General features: G+C 33.0%; 2 protein-coding genes and 1 long non-coding RNA gene across 3 annotated transcripts; all 3 read left to right on the forward strand.

Moving 5' to 3' along the window:
• Positions 1–854: 854 nt before the first annotated feature.
• LOC145010071 (uncharacterized) lies at positions 855–1,397 on the forward strand. Its single transcript, XM_078968660.1, has one exon. The coding sequence runs from the start codon at positions 855–857 to the stop codon at positions 1,395–1,397; it is 543 nt and encodes a 180-aa protein (XP_078824786.1).
• A 6,928-nt stretch (positions 1,398–8,325) lies between these two features.
• LOC145008451 (casein kinase 1-like protein 3) lies at positions 8,326–11,905 on the forward strand. The gene is made up of 14 exons (XM_078967060.1): positions 8,326–8,540; positions 8,635–8,675; positions 9,314–9,383; positions 9,499–9,647; positions 9,805–9,900; positions 9,996–10,066; positions 10,189–10,250; positions 10,352–10,415; positions 10,505–10,589; positions 10,702–10,828; positions 10,996–11,078; positions 11,152–11,209; positions 11,305–11,444; positions 11,525–11,905. The coding sequence occupies exons 1-14, from the start codon at positions 8,465–8,467 to the stop codon at positions 11,705–11,707; spliced, it is 1,305 nt and encodes a 434-aa protein (XP_078823186.1). The 5' UTR covers positions 8,326–8,464; the 3' UTR covers positions 11,708–11,905.
• Positions 11,906–12,010: 105 nt separating this feature from the next.
• On the forward strand, positions 12,011–12,433 carry LOC145008452 (uncharacterized). Its single transcript, XR_013663451.1, has 2 exons — positions 12,011–12,148; positions 12,236–12,433. It is a non-coding gene; the product is annotated as an uncharacterized LOC145008452 (long non-coding RNA).
• Positions 12,434–16,438: the final 4,005 nt, after the last annotated feature.

Below are 16,438 nucleotides of genomic sequence, written 5' to 3' on the forward strand. Positions count from 1 at the left end.
ATATTCAGAAAGCTTAGATGTTGCGGTTTGTTTTCCATGCTTTCTATTCAACAAGCCTTATGGAATGGGACACTACGGCCAACAAGCATTTACTAGAGATGGATTTAAGAATTCGAAGAAAGTTGGTGGAAAAAGTTGTGCTTTTTGCATCATATGGGGACCGAGTGTACATCTTTTCACAACGTTGCACAAAAATCATGTGATGATTTGTTAAATGAGGCACAAGATATACGAAATGTGTTTGAGTCATTTACAGAAGAAGAGCGTAAAAGTAATAGATTAAGATTGAAAGCTACTATTTATGCAGTACGTTGGTGTGCCTTTCAAGGAGTTGCATATAGAGCCCACGATGAAGGACCATATTCCATAAACAAAGGAAATTTTCGTTAAATGTTGAAGGCAATTGGTGATTTTAACATGAAGATGGAAGAATTGCTCTGTACTACTCCTAAATAGGCATTGTATATATCACCGTCAATTCAACTAGGGTGAGGAGGATGATTTGTGCGAAGATTGGTGGTGGGAAATTTTGTTTAGTTGTTAATGAAGCATGTGATCATTCTAATAAAGAACAAATATCAATTGTTTTGATATTTTTAAATAAAGATGGCTTTGTTATGGAGAGTTTCTTTGGGCTTGTTTATGTACCTGACACTACATCACAAACTCTTAAGAATGCAATTTATTCTATAATGTCACATAACAATCTTGATCTTAAGTCTATTTGTGGCCAAGGGTATGATGGTGCAAGCAATATGTGAGGTCATTTATAGGGTTTGCAAGCATTGATTTCAAATGATTGTCCATATGCATATTATACTCATTGTTTTGCCCATTGATTGCAATTAGCACTAATGGCTACTTCACAAGGAGTTGTTGCATTAAAAAAGTTTTTTACTCAATTATCTTTTGTTATCAATGTTGTTGGTGCTTCCTCCAAGCGTGCCGACCAAATTAGAGATGCACAAGCTGAGGAAATTGCATATAAGATTTCTATTGGTAAGTTAGATACAAGTAGAGGTCTTAATCAATCTGGTACATTACAACAAGCTGGTGATACTATATGGAGTTTTCACCACAAATTAGTTTCGAGCTTAATAAAAATGTTTAGTCCAACTTGTGAAGCTTTACTTAAAATTATTGAAAATGGCACCAGTGCAATCAAAGGCGACATAGATTCAACATATGAGGCTATTACTACATTTGAGTTCATTTTTTATCTTCATCTTGATAAAGAAATAATGGAGATCACTAATTTACTTTGTCAAGCTTTACAAAGACAAACTCAAGATATTTGTAATGCATTGAGCTTAGTTGCATCTACCAAATTGTTATTACAAAAAATGAATGATGAAATATGGGATGGTTTGATCTCTCTTGTTAAGTCATTTTGTTAGGAACGCAACATTAATATCCCCGATATGTCATCTCCCTACTTTAGTAGAGAGGATCGAGCTCATAACGAGCATAAAGATCATACACTTGAACATCATTATCAAGTGGATATACTTTACGAAGCAATTAATTGTCAAATAATGGAACTAAATCGTCATTTCAATGATAGCTCAACATAGTTGCTACAACTTTCAACAACTTTAGATCCTAAAAGTGTTGAGCCTTTTCAAAGTGGTGATATAATTAAGTTAGTAGATAAGTTTTATCCTGAAGATTTCAATAAACAAGAGAAAGCAGTTTTTGAAGATACAACTTCAACTTTATGAGATTGATGCCGTTCAACATGCAGATTATAAACTATTGACATCTATGTCTGAATTGTGTCAATGGTTGATAAAGACTGGAAAAGTAGCGAACTTTCATCTTATTTATCGAGTAGTTAGTCTCAAACTTACTCTTCCAACTTCTACTGCTACAACAAAGAGATCATTTTCAACAATGAACCTCATTAAAACAATGTTACAAAATAAAATGGAAGACGAGTTTTTGAATGACTCATTGGTTTTTCACTTCGAAAGGAAACTTACTGAAAATATTAGTTTAAAGACAAATGTAGAAGATTTATAAAAAAGCGAAAGATCATCGCGTTCCACTTTGATAAACGATTTAACAAATCTTTATATTAGTTTTCTTGTTTAAACTTTTTATATGTCATAATTTTGAACTAAATAAAACTTGTTTATATAGTTTAATTATGAAGTCTTAATTTTGCCCCCTACCTATATTGCTTGTGTCCCGCCCCTACTAAGGACTTTTGATTTAGGCTTTCATGCATGTTCCTTGTTTGGGTGTGGATTTAGAGTAGGATCATCAGTTCGGGTGGCTATCTCACCTCTAGGTACATATGGTTACATATTCTTACAAAATTGGAGAATTTGGCATAAAGCCTCTCCCACCTCAAGGTCTCCAACACCTCTCACAAGTGTTGCTCATGTTGCTCCTTGGTCTTAGAGTAGACCCGAATATCATCAATAAAAACAACCACAAACCGATCCAGCATTAGCCTGTAAACCCGGTTTATGAGATCTATTAATGTTGTTAGTGCATTGGTGAGTTCGAAAGGCATCAACACCAACTCGTAATGACCATAACAAGTTCTAAAGGCTGTCTTCTTGACATCCTCATCCCTGATCCTCATCTGATGGTATCCTGAACAAAGATCAATCTTGGAGAACCAAGATGCACCCTGAAGTTGATCAAATAAATCGTCGATCCTCGGAAGTGGGTAACAGTTCTTTTTGACAAAGTTTGACTTTAGGTTAAACTTGAGGGTTTTGACTAGTGATTAAGATTTTACTTGGTTTTAGTGATCAATGGATTCATAGGAGCAAGCAATACAAAAAGGAAAGCGCGTCTTAGTAACTCGGGGTTCTTCATTTCAGATGAGTTCTCCTCACTGTACTCGTGGGTCGAAGGCACCAATGTCATCCCACTAGTTTTGGCTATCATTTATTAAAAGGATGCCCTTGGGACTGTATGTAGCCACATAGGATAGACTGAGGACTTTAATCTAGGTTTTCTTGCTTGTTGTGAGAGATCCAGTAGGTGGTAGCGAATTGTATGATTGATATTGCATGTATTATATGCATACTTGATCCTGGTTTGTTTATATGTCGACATATGGTGGTGGTCGAGGTTGAGGTGGTCTAACTATGTGTTGTAGGACAAGATACATGGTGTGAATAAGATGTAAGCCATATGCTCGGGGGCTCGGGAAGAGCGGTTGGGTTGATGTGGCAAGCCAACAAACCCAGGGTACTCCAGTCTGACGACTGATTAGACCAGTCACATGGTGGTATTCCAGTCTGATGACTGATTGGGCCACGGTAATCCAATCTAATTATTATGGACCAGGTATGCATGCTCATATGTTTGTTACATGGGTTATTTTGGGAAAAATCACTAAGCTTTATGCTTACCCAGTTGTTTATGTTTAAGGTTCTATCGGTGATCGTAGGAAGACGAAAGCGAGACTGTACACATGCATCAACAACATTAAGGATTCCGCGACATTTATATCACCCTGATTCTTTTTAATAATTTTAATTCGAAATAAATGGTTTGTTTTTTTAAATGGATTTCTAATTTGGAGGTTTTACCTTAATAAAAATGGAATTTTTTTGTTGTAAAAATGGGACGTTATAGTCAGAGTTCAAAACATTCTTTCAAAATCATATTTAAAACACACTGGCAACTATGTAAATTCAAGAAAGTCATAATATAAAATTTACATTAAATTATACATAAGGGAAATCTATGTCCAAAAAACATAACCCTACATATGAGGACTTATTACTCAAAACATAACTCACACATACAAGTACTTATTACCTAGAAACATTAGATACACGGATAAATTGCAAATACAAGGAATCTATATCCCCAAAACATAAACTTTGCATAAATGGGGAATATTTATCCCAAAACATATTCGTTTGCATATACGGGGAATCTATGCCCCAAAACACATAAGTCTTTGCATATATGGGAATTTGTACTCCAAAACATAAACTTTGCAAATATAGGGAATTCATATCCCTAAGCGATTCACAACCAACTCCTTACTAACCACAACTAAACAAATAATTCCTTGTGGTCGCTTCATTTTATGAAGGATTGATCTGAATCCTTTACCTTTACCAAAAAGGCAAAAACTATAAATGCATTCATATCACGACATAATGAAAACTCATCATGAGCAATCAATTAATATCAAATAGCATATACTAAATAAATAGCAATGCTGATATAAAAATCATTACAAATATGACATGCTATCATTTCAAAATTTTAAATACCAATATTCCCCTTTTATCAATTCAATAAGTGTGGTGAATTAAAGACTCATGCATCAAAACATTTTCATATAAAAGAATTGCTTATTATCAAACATTTTCACATAAACAATTCATTTTGCTATGTACCCATAAAATCTACATGTTCTCACCTGGCTAGTTAGTCTGCGCTACCTACCAACTTATCACCTTGCCAGAACCCATTTGTTGGGGAATATTAGGGTGATAGTGGAAAACAAGATTCCTTATGGATCATGTATGTTCACTTTCTGAACTGATAGGGTTATAGGAAATCCAATACAGGATCATCCAAAAGGACACTTGTGTATCTAGGCACAGAAACACAAGCCATGTCGCCAAAGAATTATGAGTTCATTTTAGAAGAAGAATAGTTGAGAAGGGTTATGTTTACGCCTCAAAAGATGGTTGTATACATACATGACATATCAGGATTGTTATCTTCTAAATTAGTTAGGAGAATCTTGAATTTAATGGCATAATCAATGGTTTCCAAAACTGACACGACTTGTTAATTTTACCATAATCACCCATTATAATTTGGTTTTTCCATAATGAAACCAATTCAAATTTCCGAAGACCACCAAGGGCTCTGCCAGGGCTCTGCCCCTTGGACCTTGCTAAGGGCTCTGCCCCTATGACCCTGTAAGGGGGCGTGACCCCTTTGACCCCCGTCTTTCTGTCATACCGACTTATAATTCAATCTCATATATGCATGCACTCTGCATTCACCAAAATATATAATATAGAGCACAAATGATAAGCCCCTTAGCTCACATTCATGTTCCAATTATACAAAATTCTAGGTGACACTAAAATCACCAACACTATTTAATCAGGATACAATGTTCCTTAGAAACTTGTATAAGCTTACTATCACGTCTACCATAATGGTCATTTATTCGACCCTTAACCGAAAATGGTAACCATTTGTTACCAGACTCATCAAAGTCTTATACTAAATCTATTAAATGGCTTATCACATAAATCGTCAGTTCGATCAGTCACTTCTAATCATCCTATAATTTAGGGTTTATAACTCTTGTCATTCTGATCAAGAATCATACCGTGGAATTCAACTGTTAAACTTACTATTGAGCTCATAATAACACCATATTATAAACTCGACTAACCGACTCAGGTTTTAACAACCTTTCTATAACCACGTTACATAGCTATAATTACATAATAACGAGATGATAGAATACCTTATCTAGTTCTGTGATCAGTTCCTCGTATATCAACGCTAATACATGCTTCTTTAAGCTGCAAGTCCTTGCTCGAGTTTTCGTAGTTCTCGTCAGAGAAACATACAACAAAAGACGGTTATAAGGTATTTATACTAGTTGTGATACACGTTGACATGTGACCCATGTGTCACATGAGTTACTGCTTCGTGCCCTAACCTCTTGCTACATGTCCTACTTGCCTGTCACATTAATTGTCACCCACACATAACACATTTATTGAATCTTCATGATGCATTTTTTACCACGCCTCACATCTTTTAAGCCACACGGCGTCAGTTCAGCATGTTGACTTTTTCCAAATAACAATGTACTTTCAAATTCTTGATTTCTATATCCGTAAACACCATTTTCCTTAATTTCTTAATAATGAATTGGAAATTTTCGGTTGTTACAGGTTGGGAATGATGAGAAAGATGAGTTTTCATGTATTGTGAGATAGGAACGGTTGAAGTGAGATGAGAGAAAAACTGATGTGACAAGTGATTTGAATGAGAAAATTATTGTCGGTTCCCTCCATGTTGAGAGAGAAAAAATGATATAACAAATGAGTTGGAAAAGAAAAGAATTGTGGGTTCCCTCAATGTTAGATCTTTATTTATAATTTAAATGTTTCAAATTCTTAGGTATTTTTGTTGGAAATTATGATGTACACATGCAACATGTGTCACGTACACATAGTGCTCTAATAATTTGTGCACCATTCTTTCTTCAACTTTTTGATTTCTCACCATCTACACATAATACTCTAATAATTCGTGCATCATTCTTTCTTCAATTTTTTGATTCACCGTCTGACTTTTAGGTTAATTATTAGAAATCCTTTTATATGTTGATCCATTAAAAAATTATATATATATATATATATATATATATATATATATATATATATATATATATATATATACAAGCCGTTTACCCGCGCAAAGTGGCGGACAACAAATAGTTTGTTTCGACAATTAATTTCTTTTCGATGGAGAATGATTATTTTCAATTCAATCATTAGTTTGTTTTAGGAAACATGTCATATTAAAAATAAAGAAAAATCATGAAATGACCAAATTATAGGGTGTTGAGTATTTATTTGGATGAAAAAAAATCTGGTCAAAACCTTGAAAGAGAAGATTTATAGGAGTTTGTTTAAATTTTAATATTATTTTATTAGTGATTAGTTGTACAATTAGCTTAATGATTTGAACGTCTTAAAAAATATTATTATTTTATTCAGTCTATTTTTAGAAATAGTGGAATTTGTTTTATAAGATAGTAATATATATATATATATATATATATATATATATATATATATATATATATATATATATATATATATATATATATATATATATTGCAATAAACCCGCTAATTATCGTGATCGCCAGTTGTTTTGACTATTTTTTTATCCTTAACATGTCATTTGTTGACAAGGAATTTCGTAAAACTTTTTATTTCAATAACATACTTATCTTTTAACACATTTAAAAATGACACAATCTATTATTTCCTTTTCAATATTGACATGCAATTTCTTACCACCCAACCTCTTTTGCACTACAAGAAGAATATATATATATATATATATATATATATATATATATATATATATATATATATATATATATATATATATATATATATATATATATATATATATATATATAATTTGTTGGTCATTTACCGCTACCTATATTTAAAACTTTTATGTTTTAATAAAATTCAAATATTAATACAAGAAAAATCAAATTAAAAGTTATCCAATATCGCTTTAACCTTAATTGATCCAATTGTGTCATTAAATCCTCTAACTCCCAAAAAAAAGTACCTAATGTCCGATACATAAAGTTTTAACAAAGTTGCTAATTTAAGTTTTTAACCCTTACATTTTACTAACGCTGTCAAAAATACCCGTTACCCCCGAATTATCTGTCCGATTTTTTCAGGTATCGGGTATCGGGTTAATTTTTTCGGGTAAGTGGGTAACCCGAATTTTTTTCGGGTTGGATAAAGGGTAAGTTGTTTAGGTTTCGGGTATACTTGATTACCTGAAATATATTTAACAAATTATGTCCTTTTTATGAGTTTATTTGTCCCTTCCAATTCTTAAATCCCAATTTCCCTCGTTGAGGCCCGTTCTATTTTCTCCACGTCAAAAAATCCTCATACCTCGTCCGCTCTTCGTTGGTATTCGTCACCAATGGATTACTATATTGAAGTAAAAGATGAGACGATTGAAGTTGACAACCCAACCAATGATCAAGTTCCAAAAAAAAAAAAATAATAAAAATAAAAATAAAAATAAAAAAATCAACCCAAGATCAAAAGTTTGAAAAGACTCATTGATATCTCAAATATTACTAAGTAAAAAATCTTAATTTTCAAAGTTTAACACGACATACTTATTTCATTACATTTATTTTTAGGTGTCATTAAAAAATTAACTTTTTTTTTTTTAAAATCAGATAATACTCGAATTACTCTTATCCGAATTACCCGAAACCCAAATTTTTTACCATAACACCCCTACATTTTACTCCTATTATATAACTTCAATACCCTCAAAACTCAAAGGTTGATTGACACCTATGATTTCTGTTCATCTCGCCAGCAACCGACACCCCGTTACACCGTATTATCAAATCTTACCCTTCATTTTGTATTATCATCATATCTCTCCTTCTTACAAACATATTATGACATCTTACCCCCCCTACGCGTTTTGTCCAACTCAAGTCCTCGGTCCAACAGTTAACGAAGCCATCCGCACTTACTAGTTTCTGTTTTTGGATAACAAAATATAATAATAAAATAAACAAATACATACACAAAATCCTCTCATCTCTCCAATAATTCTTTCATCTTTATCTCCTTCAAATTTTCGAGGAAGACTTGCTCCGGTTTCATTTTTCGTCAAGCTGTTGTTGTTGATCTGGAAAACGTGTATCTACATATATGGACAGGATAGTCGGAGGAAAGTACAAACTCGGTCGGAAGATCGGAAGTGGATCCTTCGGTGAAATTCATCTAGGTTTTACTTTTACTTTTGAGTTTTTGTTGTTCTTGCTTAAATCGGTAAGTTTTGTTGAAATTGAACTTGAGAGAGTTAAGGATTTTTTGTGCAGCCACGCATGTTGATACGTTTGAAATCGTCGCCGTGAAGATCGTAAGTGTTGAACATGATTAATTGCAGTTACTTTTTTTGTTCATTTTTTGATTGGTAACTCACTATTATGTTTGAAGAATGACTTTTTAGATTGGTTTTAGTGCGATTGAACTAGGTCAGCTGCTGTGAGGTCTCGTATCAGTTTATAGGACAACATATGAGATAGTTGTAGTTAACTAGTTATTATGTTGAATATTGCTTCCAATTGCTGAATCTGAAGGCAATCGGTGTGAATTTGTTTCACTAGGGTTAGGGAGCATTGAATTTGAGGTTTATGATCCGAATTGTAGCAGGTTTTAGTCCGATTATGAACTGATTTAGCTTGAATCCAGATTTTTTGCAATGGTATTCCAGCTACTTAGCATGCCATTGCTGTTTCTGCAATAAAAGTTGTCTGCTCTATGACTCTATCTATGATGTTAAGTAATCAGAGCATGTTCCTCACTTCCTTTGGCTGTCTATGCTGTACTACCTTTATATTGTTTATTTACTTTTGCTTAAGGTTAAGGTTAAGTTTACAGAGACTGAATTAAGTGAAAGTAATCCATCAGAACTCATAGTTTTGTACATGCATTGCTTATTTTAGTCATTTAGTGTAACATGAGCTCAGTTGTGATATTTTTTTGCTGACACTGCAGGAGAACAATAAGACAAAACATCCTCAACTTCTATATGAAGCCAAGTTATACAATATTCTTCAGGGAGGAAGTACGTATAGCATTATCATAACAAAGATATACATGTTTTCGTTCCCTTTCGTGTCTTCTATTTAGAAATGATATATATCATTACATCAATTTTCAATGGTTGTTTTCACTTGTAGGTGGTATACCTGCCATAAAATGGTCTGGTGTAGATGGAGAAGATAACATTTTGGTACTCGATTTGCTTGGACCAAGTCTTGAGGACCTATTTGTCTATTGTGGGAGGAAATTTCAATTAAAGACAGTCTTAATGTTGGCTGATCAAATGGTAACTATGCATCTTACACCCTATTCAAACACTATACCTCCATTCTATAGACATCAACTTCTAGGTTTTGAACCTCATAGTTTCTGTTAAGTCATTATCTGTTTGTTCTTCACTAGATCAATTGAGATTTTAGAAGCTAATCTATCTGTGTGTGTAGATTACAAGAATCGAGTATGTACACTCTAAAGGGTTTTTGCATCGTGATATCAAGCCTGATAATTTTCTCATGGGTCTTGGTCGAAAAGCAAACCAGGTAATAATAAAGGCCTTACTTTTCTACTTCTTACAAATCACCAAGTCATTTTGCAATGATGTCATTATCACACATGCTTTCATTTTATCCATTAGGTTTATATTATCGATTTTGGGCTTGCAAAAAGATATCGTGATGCAACAACACATCGACACATTCCTTACAGGTATACCTTTCAATTCAGCATATATGGACTTCCTAAATTTGAATATCCCATTATCCCTTCTCTTGCATGATTTCAAATCACATATTTAATGGTTTTATACATTCTGCTACCTATTTTTTCAGGGAGAACAAAAATTTAACTGGAACAGCACGTTATGCAAGTTGCAATACTCATCTTGGAATTGGTAAGAACTAAGAATAGGTTTCACTGAACTTGAATGAATGATATTATCACCCTAAAATATAGGAGAAAACTTAAAATTCATTTTTGTCATCTCTTTTGTAGAGCAAAGTCGACGTGATGATTTAGAGTCTCTTGGATATGTACTTCTATATTTTCTTAGAGGAAGGTACCCAATTTTGCTGTGATGTATTTTTTTTTTTTTAAGTTTTATAATTCCTTCAATGTTAATTTTGTTACCATAAACTTTGTGTCTAGCCTTCCATGGCAGGGTCTAAAAGCTGCCACAAAGAAGCAGAAGTATGACAAAATATGTGAGAAGAAATTGTCAACTCCAATTGAGGTGAATACATGCCAATATACCATGTGATTTATCTAATTGAGTTTAAATCTTGATTTTTTTTTTTTTTTTTTTTTTTTTTTTCTATTATGCCTTACAATTTCAATTCATTAAGGTTCTATGCAAGTCTCACCCTGTGGAATTTGCTTCATACTTCCATTATTGCCACTCCTTGACCTTCGATCAACGCCCTGATTATGGATTTCTCAAACGTTTATTCCGAGAATTATTCACTCGTGAAGGTATTTTTGTTGCAATTTGTAAGTTTAATATAAATTTGCAATAAAAAAACACCAATTTTATATCAAGTGAAATTCATCAAAAGCTACTTTTCATTTCTTATTAAAGTTATAACAGTGAAAGTAGGTTGCTATTTCATGCAAATAATATTTTTATATATCTGTTACAGGATTTGAATTTGATTATATCTTTGATTGGACAATTCTTAAATACCAACAGTCACAAAAGAATAAAACTCAACCACATGGATTGGTTAGTCCTCTTTCAATCTAGTTTCTCTCTTCATTCATTAATTTTTCTAATAAAAACTATTAATCTTTTACAGCAAGGTCATGGAGAAAGCAGCAGTGGGGCCATTCGAAAAGATATGGAAAAGCATCAAGGTCAGAGATCAAATATTATATATAAGAAAAAAAAAATTTAAGATAATATTCATCAAACTAACATGTGTGTATGTGTGTGTGTGTGTTCCTTTCAGTTACTGGAAGCAACAATGCTACTTATTCAGCTGAATTAACAGACCGTATGAGGTCAAACACAGCCGCCAGTCCCGGCATCCGCATGCAAATAAAATCACCGATCAACCGAATGACTCCCGAAAATCCTCCTGAAAGAAACGTAAACCATCTTTTTTTTAAACTTTTTGATATATATATATATTTAAACTAAAGTAACTGTATATAATGCTGACGTGGCAGATGTTGAGTCATTCGCAAATGCCACCATCATCATCTGGCCCAAAAAGATACACAACAAAACCATCAGACTCCAACAACACTACTAATCATCATCCGATTCCAGACACTACTACAACTACTACAACAACAGGTCCTTCCAGCAGTTGGATTTCCTCCTTACGCCGTATTTCTTCCGCTAAGTAAACTCGTGAGGGTGTGTATTGTCATTTCACATATACCGCCAATTCAGCAGCTTTTGTGCCTTGCTGAAGAAGCTATCACTATTCACTATGAATGTAAATTGAATGGGTTCATGTTCATTGTTCATTGTTCATGATTCAGAAGCTATATGTATAAAAGCCCAAAGCTCACTTAATACAGGTCAAATCACATCTTTCTTCCTTTTCAGGCCAACAACTAAACATATCCAAAAATCAACTCTCGGGTTTTAGCTTCTGTAAATCTTTTTTTTTTTTGGTTTGATTGTTCATACTTTTGATTTCTGTCGATCTGTGCACATAGTTCTGAAAACATTTGTTTGATTTGATTGATGTATGGTTGTTGTGTGACGTCTTTGTACAAGCCTTTTGTTTCAGTGTTACTACCACAATTGAGAAAGCTCCCGACATGGCCAATCATATTCAAGTAATTAATCACTGACTTTATTATATATATTTCTTGTTTATATTTATAGCAAAATTAAGTAATGTGTTTGTGATCTTTTATATGCAGAATCTTTCCTTAATGGGCACACTGGAATTGTGGTTTGACCTTGAGGGATGCTATACGGTTTCATTGTTTTACTATAATACCCTTTCCCTTTTGTCTTTTTTGTGTCTTTTGTTGTCAATATGGATTTATCATGCACCTTTGATAGTGAAAGGGGTACATGAGTTTTAATTCCAGTGTGGATTGGGCTCATTTTGGGCACTGTGTTAGCAAGCAGTGTGGGCAATCTCATGGTTGCTTAATATTTAGTATATAAAATGAGCAAGACAAGAAAGCATATATGATATGGAGAGCTTATTAAGATATTAGTATGAATTACACAATAGGTTAGCTAGAGACTTGGTCTACGCCTTGTTTGGTTAAAGTGGCATGTATATGTATATGGGACGAGTTCTGTTTAGGTCAAATCCGTTCTGAAAGAATGGTCAAGGTGTGTGTGTTTGTTTGGATTTAATGGTATATGGGCAAAGTCAAAGTACATATATCCGTAAAAAGGCAAAAGTGTGTTGTTACTTTTATAATGTGGTAAATGTGTGTTTTGTTCTATAAAAATGTGTGAAAAAAAAGTTAATCCCGAGTGAGTTTGTACAAATTACAAAATGCGAGCATGTCGTCATCAAAATTCTTCAACTTGATGGTTTGTTGGAAAAACTGACGATCAATTGTTTGTATTTTGATTTACTTTGTATAGTATATGGTTGGAAAGATTTGGAAGTTTACTCTGCAATGAGTCATTTGGAGATTTGTTGCATACGTTGTGTTCGTTTTTCAAAAAGTTGTCACTTGGGTAGATTCATATGAATTCGATCAAACTCTAAGGGCTTAGGAACTGCCCTTAAATGCCTATATTGGTGAGCTTTTGTTTGGAGTCCGATCTTTTTTTTAAAGAAAATTGGACATATACAGTTTAGATTATTATTTATAGATTATATAAGTATTGTGGTCAGGACCGAGGGGTATCTCCCTCCCCGGTCAATTCGGGTTTGGGTGGATTCTTCGATGGTTACTGAGTATTTTTTCCATCTCTTGTTGGTAGGCTAAGTAAGATAAATTTCGACTTGGTAATTTGTACATGATGAGTGGTGGTGTTGTAGAGGTGGGCATAAGCCCCAAATATCTGATTTGTTTCGATTCCAATTGGAGAACGATTAAAAAAATCACATTATTAAAGAATCATTGGATCCGATCTTTAATGTTGCTCTATCGCTTAGATTATAAGGATTTTTTATTTATTATTATTATTATTATTTTTTTATTATAATAACGAATGGGAGACCAATTATGATGGACTAGGTTGATGTGGTCTGTTTCGATGGATATGTTTTCTTCTTTCTTTGAGTATTTTGAAGTACTAAAGGTGCACGGAGCCGGTTGATTATGGTTAGAAAAACTGTTTGGGTCAGCAGGCCTGACGCTATCGTGGTTATGCCCCAATGGGTTAGGTTGAGCGGGCTTAAGACAATTTCCAACTCACAACTCTTTTCATCTCCCACATGTTTAAGTACTTATACATTTGGATTTTAATTATCATTTTAAGATTTCAAATTCTCGTTTTAGGATTTTAATTATCATTAAACCATTTCAATTATTGTTTTAGTAAATAGTATAATATTTTTTAATCAAAATTGAGAGTGTTGAGAGGGTTGAGAGGCTTCAGAAAGATGTTTTACATATAGTGTATTGAGAATAATAGAAGAAATATTATAGAGAATAAAATGATATGTCACGTATGTGTTTTGGTACAGATGCTCTGTCAGATTGTTTTACCTTCATTCAAAAATAATCCTAAAATTACATAAAATAAAAGTTTCATAAAAACATAATTCAAAGATATTACTATTCTTTGTTCATGTTGTATTGGTACATATGTTTCACTAGATCTTCTCAAAGATTGAAATAAGTTTCGGTGTTTTGAATTTCAATTACTTTTGCTAAAAATTCAGTTGAACCGATTATGAACTCTTAAGTTGGGTTACCTATGTCGTTCGCATCATACATGCAAATCACTATACATTCATGTTTAATAATCATATTATACATTATAATAAATGCATGCATTATTCATTTTAACTTTTCCATATCGCAGAGTTGTGCAACATATTTCACTATGTCATGTCTGTTTGAGGATTTCAAATGCCCTCTATATATCTCTAGCATATTCTTGTCTTTTTGTCAACAACTTTGCTTTTTCAGTTTGAGGTACCGCGTATGTCATCACAAAGGTAGTAACCATGTTTGTATGGATGCTCGTTCATAGTGAAGGACATATCAAGTGCTTTCCAGGTCTATATATTGTTGAAAATAGGGGACTGGCCAAGAACATTACAGTCATTGTTAGACCCTACAACTCCAAAGAACGAATGTCATATCCATAAATCCAGAGAGGAAACAACTTCCAACATCATAGTCGACTAACCTATATTATCTGGGGTAAATTGATCGCGTCATACAGTTAGACAGTTTTCCCACGACCAATGCGTACAATCAATGTTATCGATAATTCGTGGAAATTCATGTTTATCTTCATGTGCCAAATACAATCCCTCAGTATCACATGCAGTAGGATTGTGCAAATATTCTTTGTGAAAAACTATAACACCTGCAAATTCTGACTAGGCAACTAAGTTATTATATGGCATAATAATGACTTTTAAATAGGAGATTATTTAGGATGAATAATGTTAACCAAGTTATAATATTTGTTTTGTGACAAGGATTCCACACATATAAAGGACGCTGAAATCTGACTTTATATGAAGAAGTTATGTTTCTTCGGATTTTCGCGATTAAATCGGTACGACTCTGGGTATCGTAAAAAATAATTTTTTGATAGATTACTTTTTAGCCTCGGTGATCTAAACGAAAGTCGTAGTAGTCATTAAACAAAGAGTGTACATATAGAGAACGTCAAAATTTGACTTTATTAAAGGAAGTTATGATTTTTCTAAAATTCAACGTAACAATATACAACTCAGAAATCGAATTTTAGATCAGTTGATTTTTACTCGAAACAATCTAAACGAAAATAGAAGATCTCGTTAATAGGAGCCAATCGATATAATGATTGTCGAGAACGGACGTCGGACGAGAAAGTTATAATTTTTAACAGACTTTAACTGTCTAAGCCTATTATATATATATATATATATATATATATATATATATATATGTATGTATGTATGTATGTATGTATGTATGTATGTATGTATGTATGGGGTAAAGGTGATGTGATATATGCATTGTAAATGTAATTTATCACTTTGGGAAAAGTGCAACCGTTTTCAACTGATGATTTCGGCATATCCTCATCGAAATCTCCTTGATTTCGGTCTAAGGCTCCAATCGAAGTCACCTCGATTTCGGTCCAAAGGATCTCGGCCTTGCATGTTCTTGGTCCAGATAAGATTTCGGTTTAGTGGGTTCTCGTTCACAGGGTGTTCTCAGCCAAGGCATTGATTTCGGTCCTAATTAATCCACAAATGGTGATTTCAGTTAGCATGTGATTGTTGATTTTTGGATTCCTAAAACCGAAAACCTCAAAAGCAATATGAATTTCCATGATTTAATTTTAACTATTTGACTTTTGTTGGCATAATTGACTTATGGTTTGACTTTTATTGACCCGAAATAACTAAGTGTTACATTTATCCTACAATTTTAAACACAAATTAAACACTCGAAATGCAATGTACTTATCGATTAACAATATAGTTCAAGCAAGTAGGGTATCGAACATAGGGAACGGTAACAATTAAAAATAACTAATAGAATTACCTAAATAAAAACAAGTAATAAAAGAGGGTTTTCTCTTTGCAAGACTAGAAACTTAAGTAGGCAAATAACACTCAAACAAAGACAATTAACAACTAAAGAGAATAGAAGATAACTAGATTCAATGTTAAAAGAGACTTTTGTTCATATTCGATTCACTTATCCCAATGGTTGATTTTATGGCAAGTGCAATGGATTAATATATCATTGGCTACCGATTTCTAGTGTGATTTGGTTCATGTTCACTGTTACTAATCTTTTAGCAAACATGTTAATTCAAACAGTGACCAATTGATTAAACCAAAAAGTTTCCTAGTGTTCAGTTCAGATCAAGTAAGATTGTAATATTAGTTAATCAATTTTATCAATTCAATCAACTCATATGTGGTTGTTCATCACATACGCTTACACATTAATTTATTTATTTTCTAGTTA

The sequence above is a fragment of the Lactuca saligna genome, chromosome 8 (assembly GCF_052625555.1).
Source record: "Lactuca saligna cultivar CGN05327 chromosome 8, ASM5262555v1, whole genome shotgun sequence".
NCBI lineage: Eukaryota > Viridiplantae > Streptophyta > Magnoliopsida > Asterales > Asteraceae > Lactuca > Lactuca saligna.

Bases quoted from the DNA above. Each gene is read 5' to 3' on its own strand.
- LOC145010071 (XM_078968660.1), top strand. From the start codon at position 855: ATGGCTACTTCACAAGGAGTTGTTGCATTAAAAAAGTTTTTTACTCAA.
- LOC145008451 (XM_078967060.1), top strand. From the start codon at position 8,465: ATGGACAGGATAGTCGGAGGAAAGTACAAACTCGGTCGGAAGATCGGA. The intron at 8,676-9,313 runs GTAAGTGTTGAA...CTGACACTGCAG, and splicing joins AAATCGTCGCCGTGAAGATC to GAGAACAATAAGACAAAACA. The intron at 11,210-11,304 runs GTCAGAGATCAA...TGTTCCTTTCAG, and splicing joins AGATATGGAAAAGCATCAAG to TTACTGGAAGCAACAATGCT.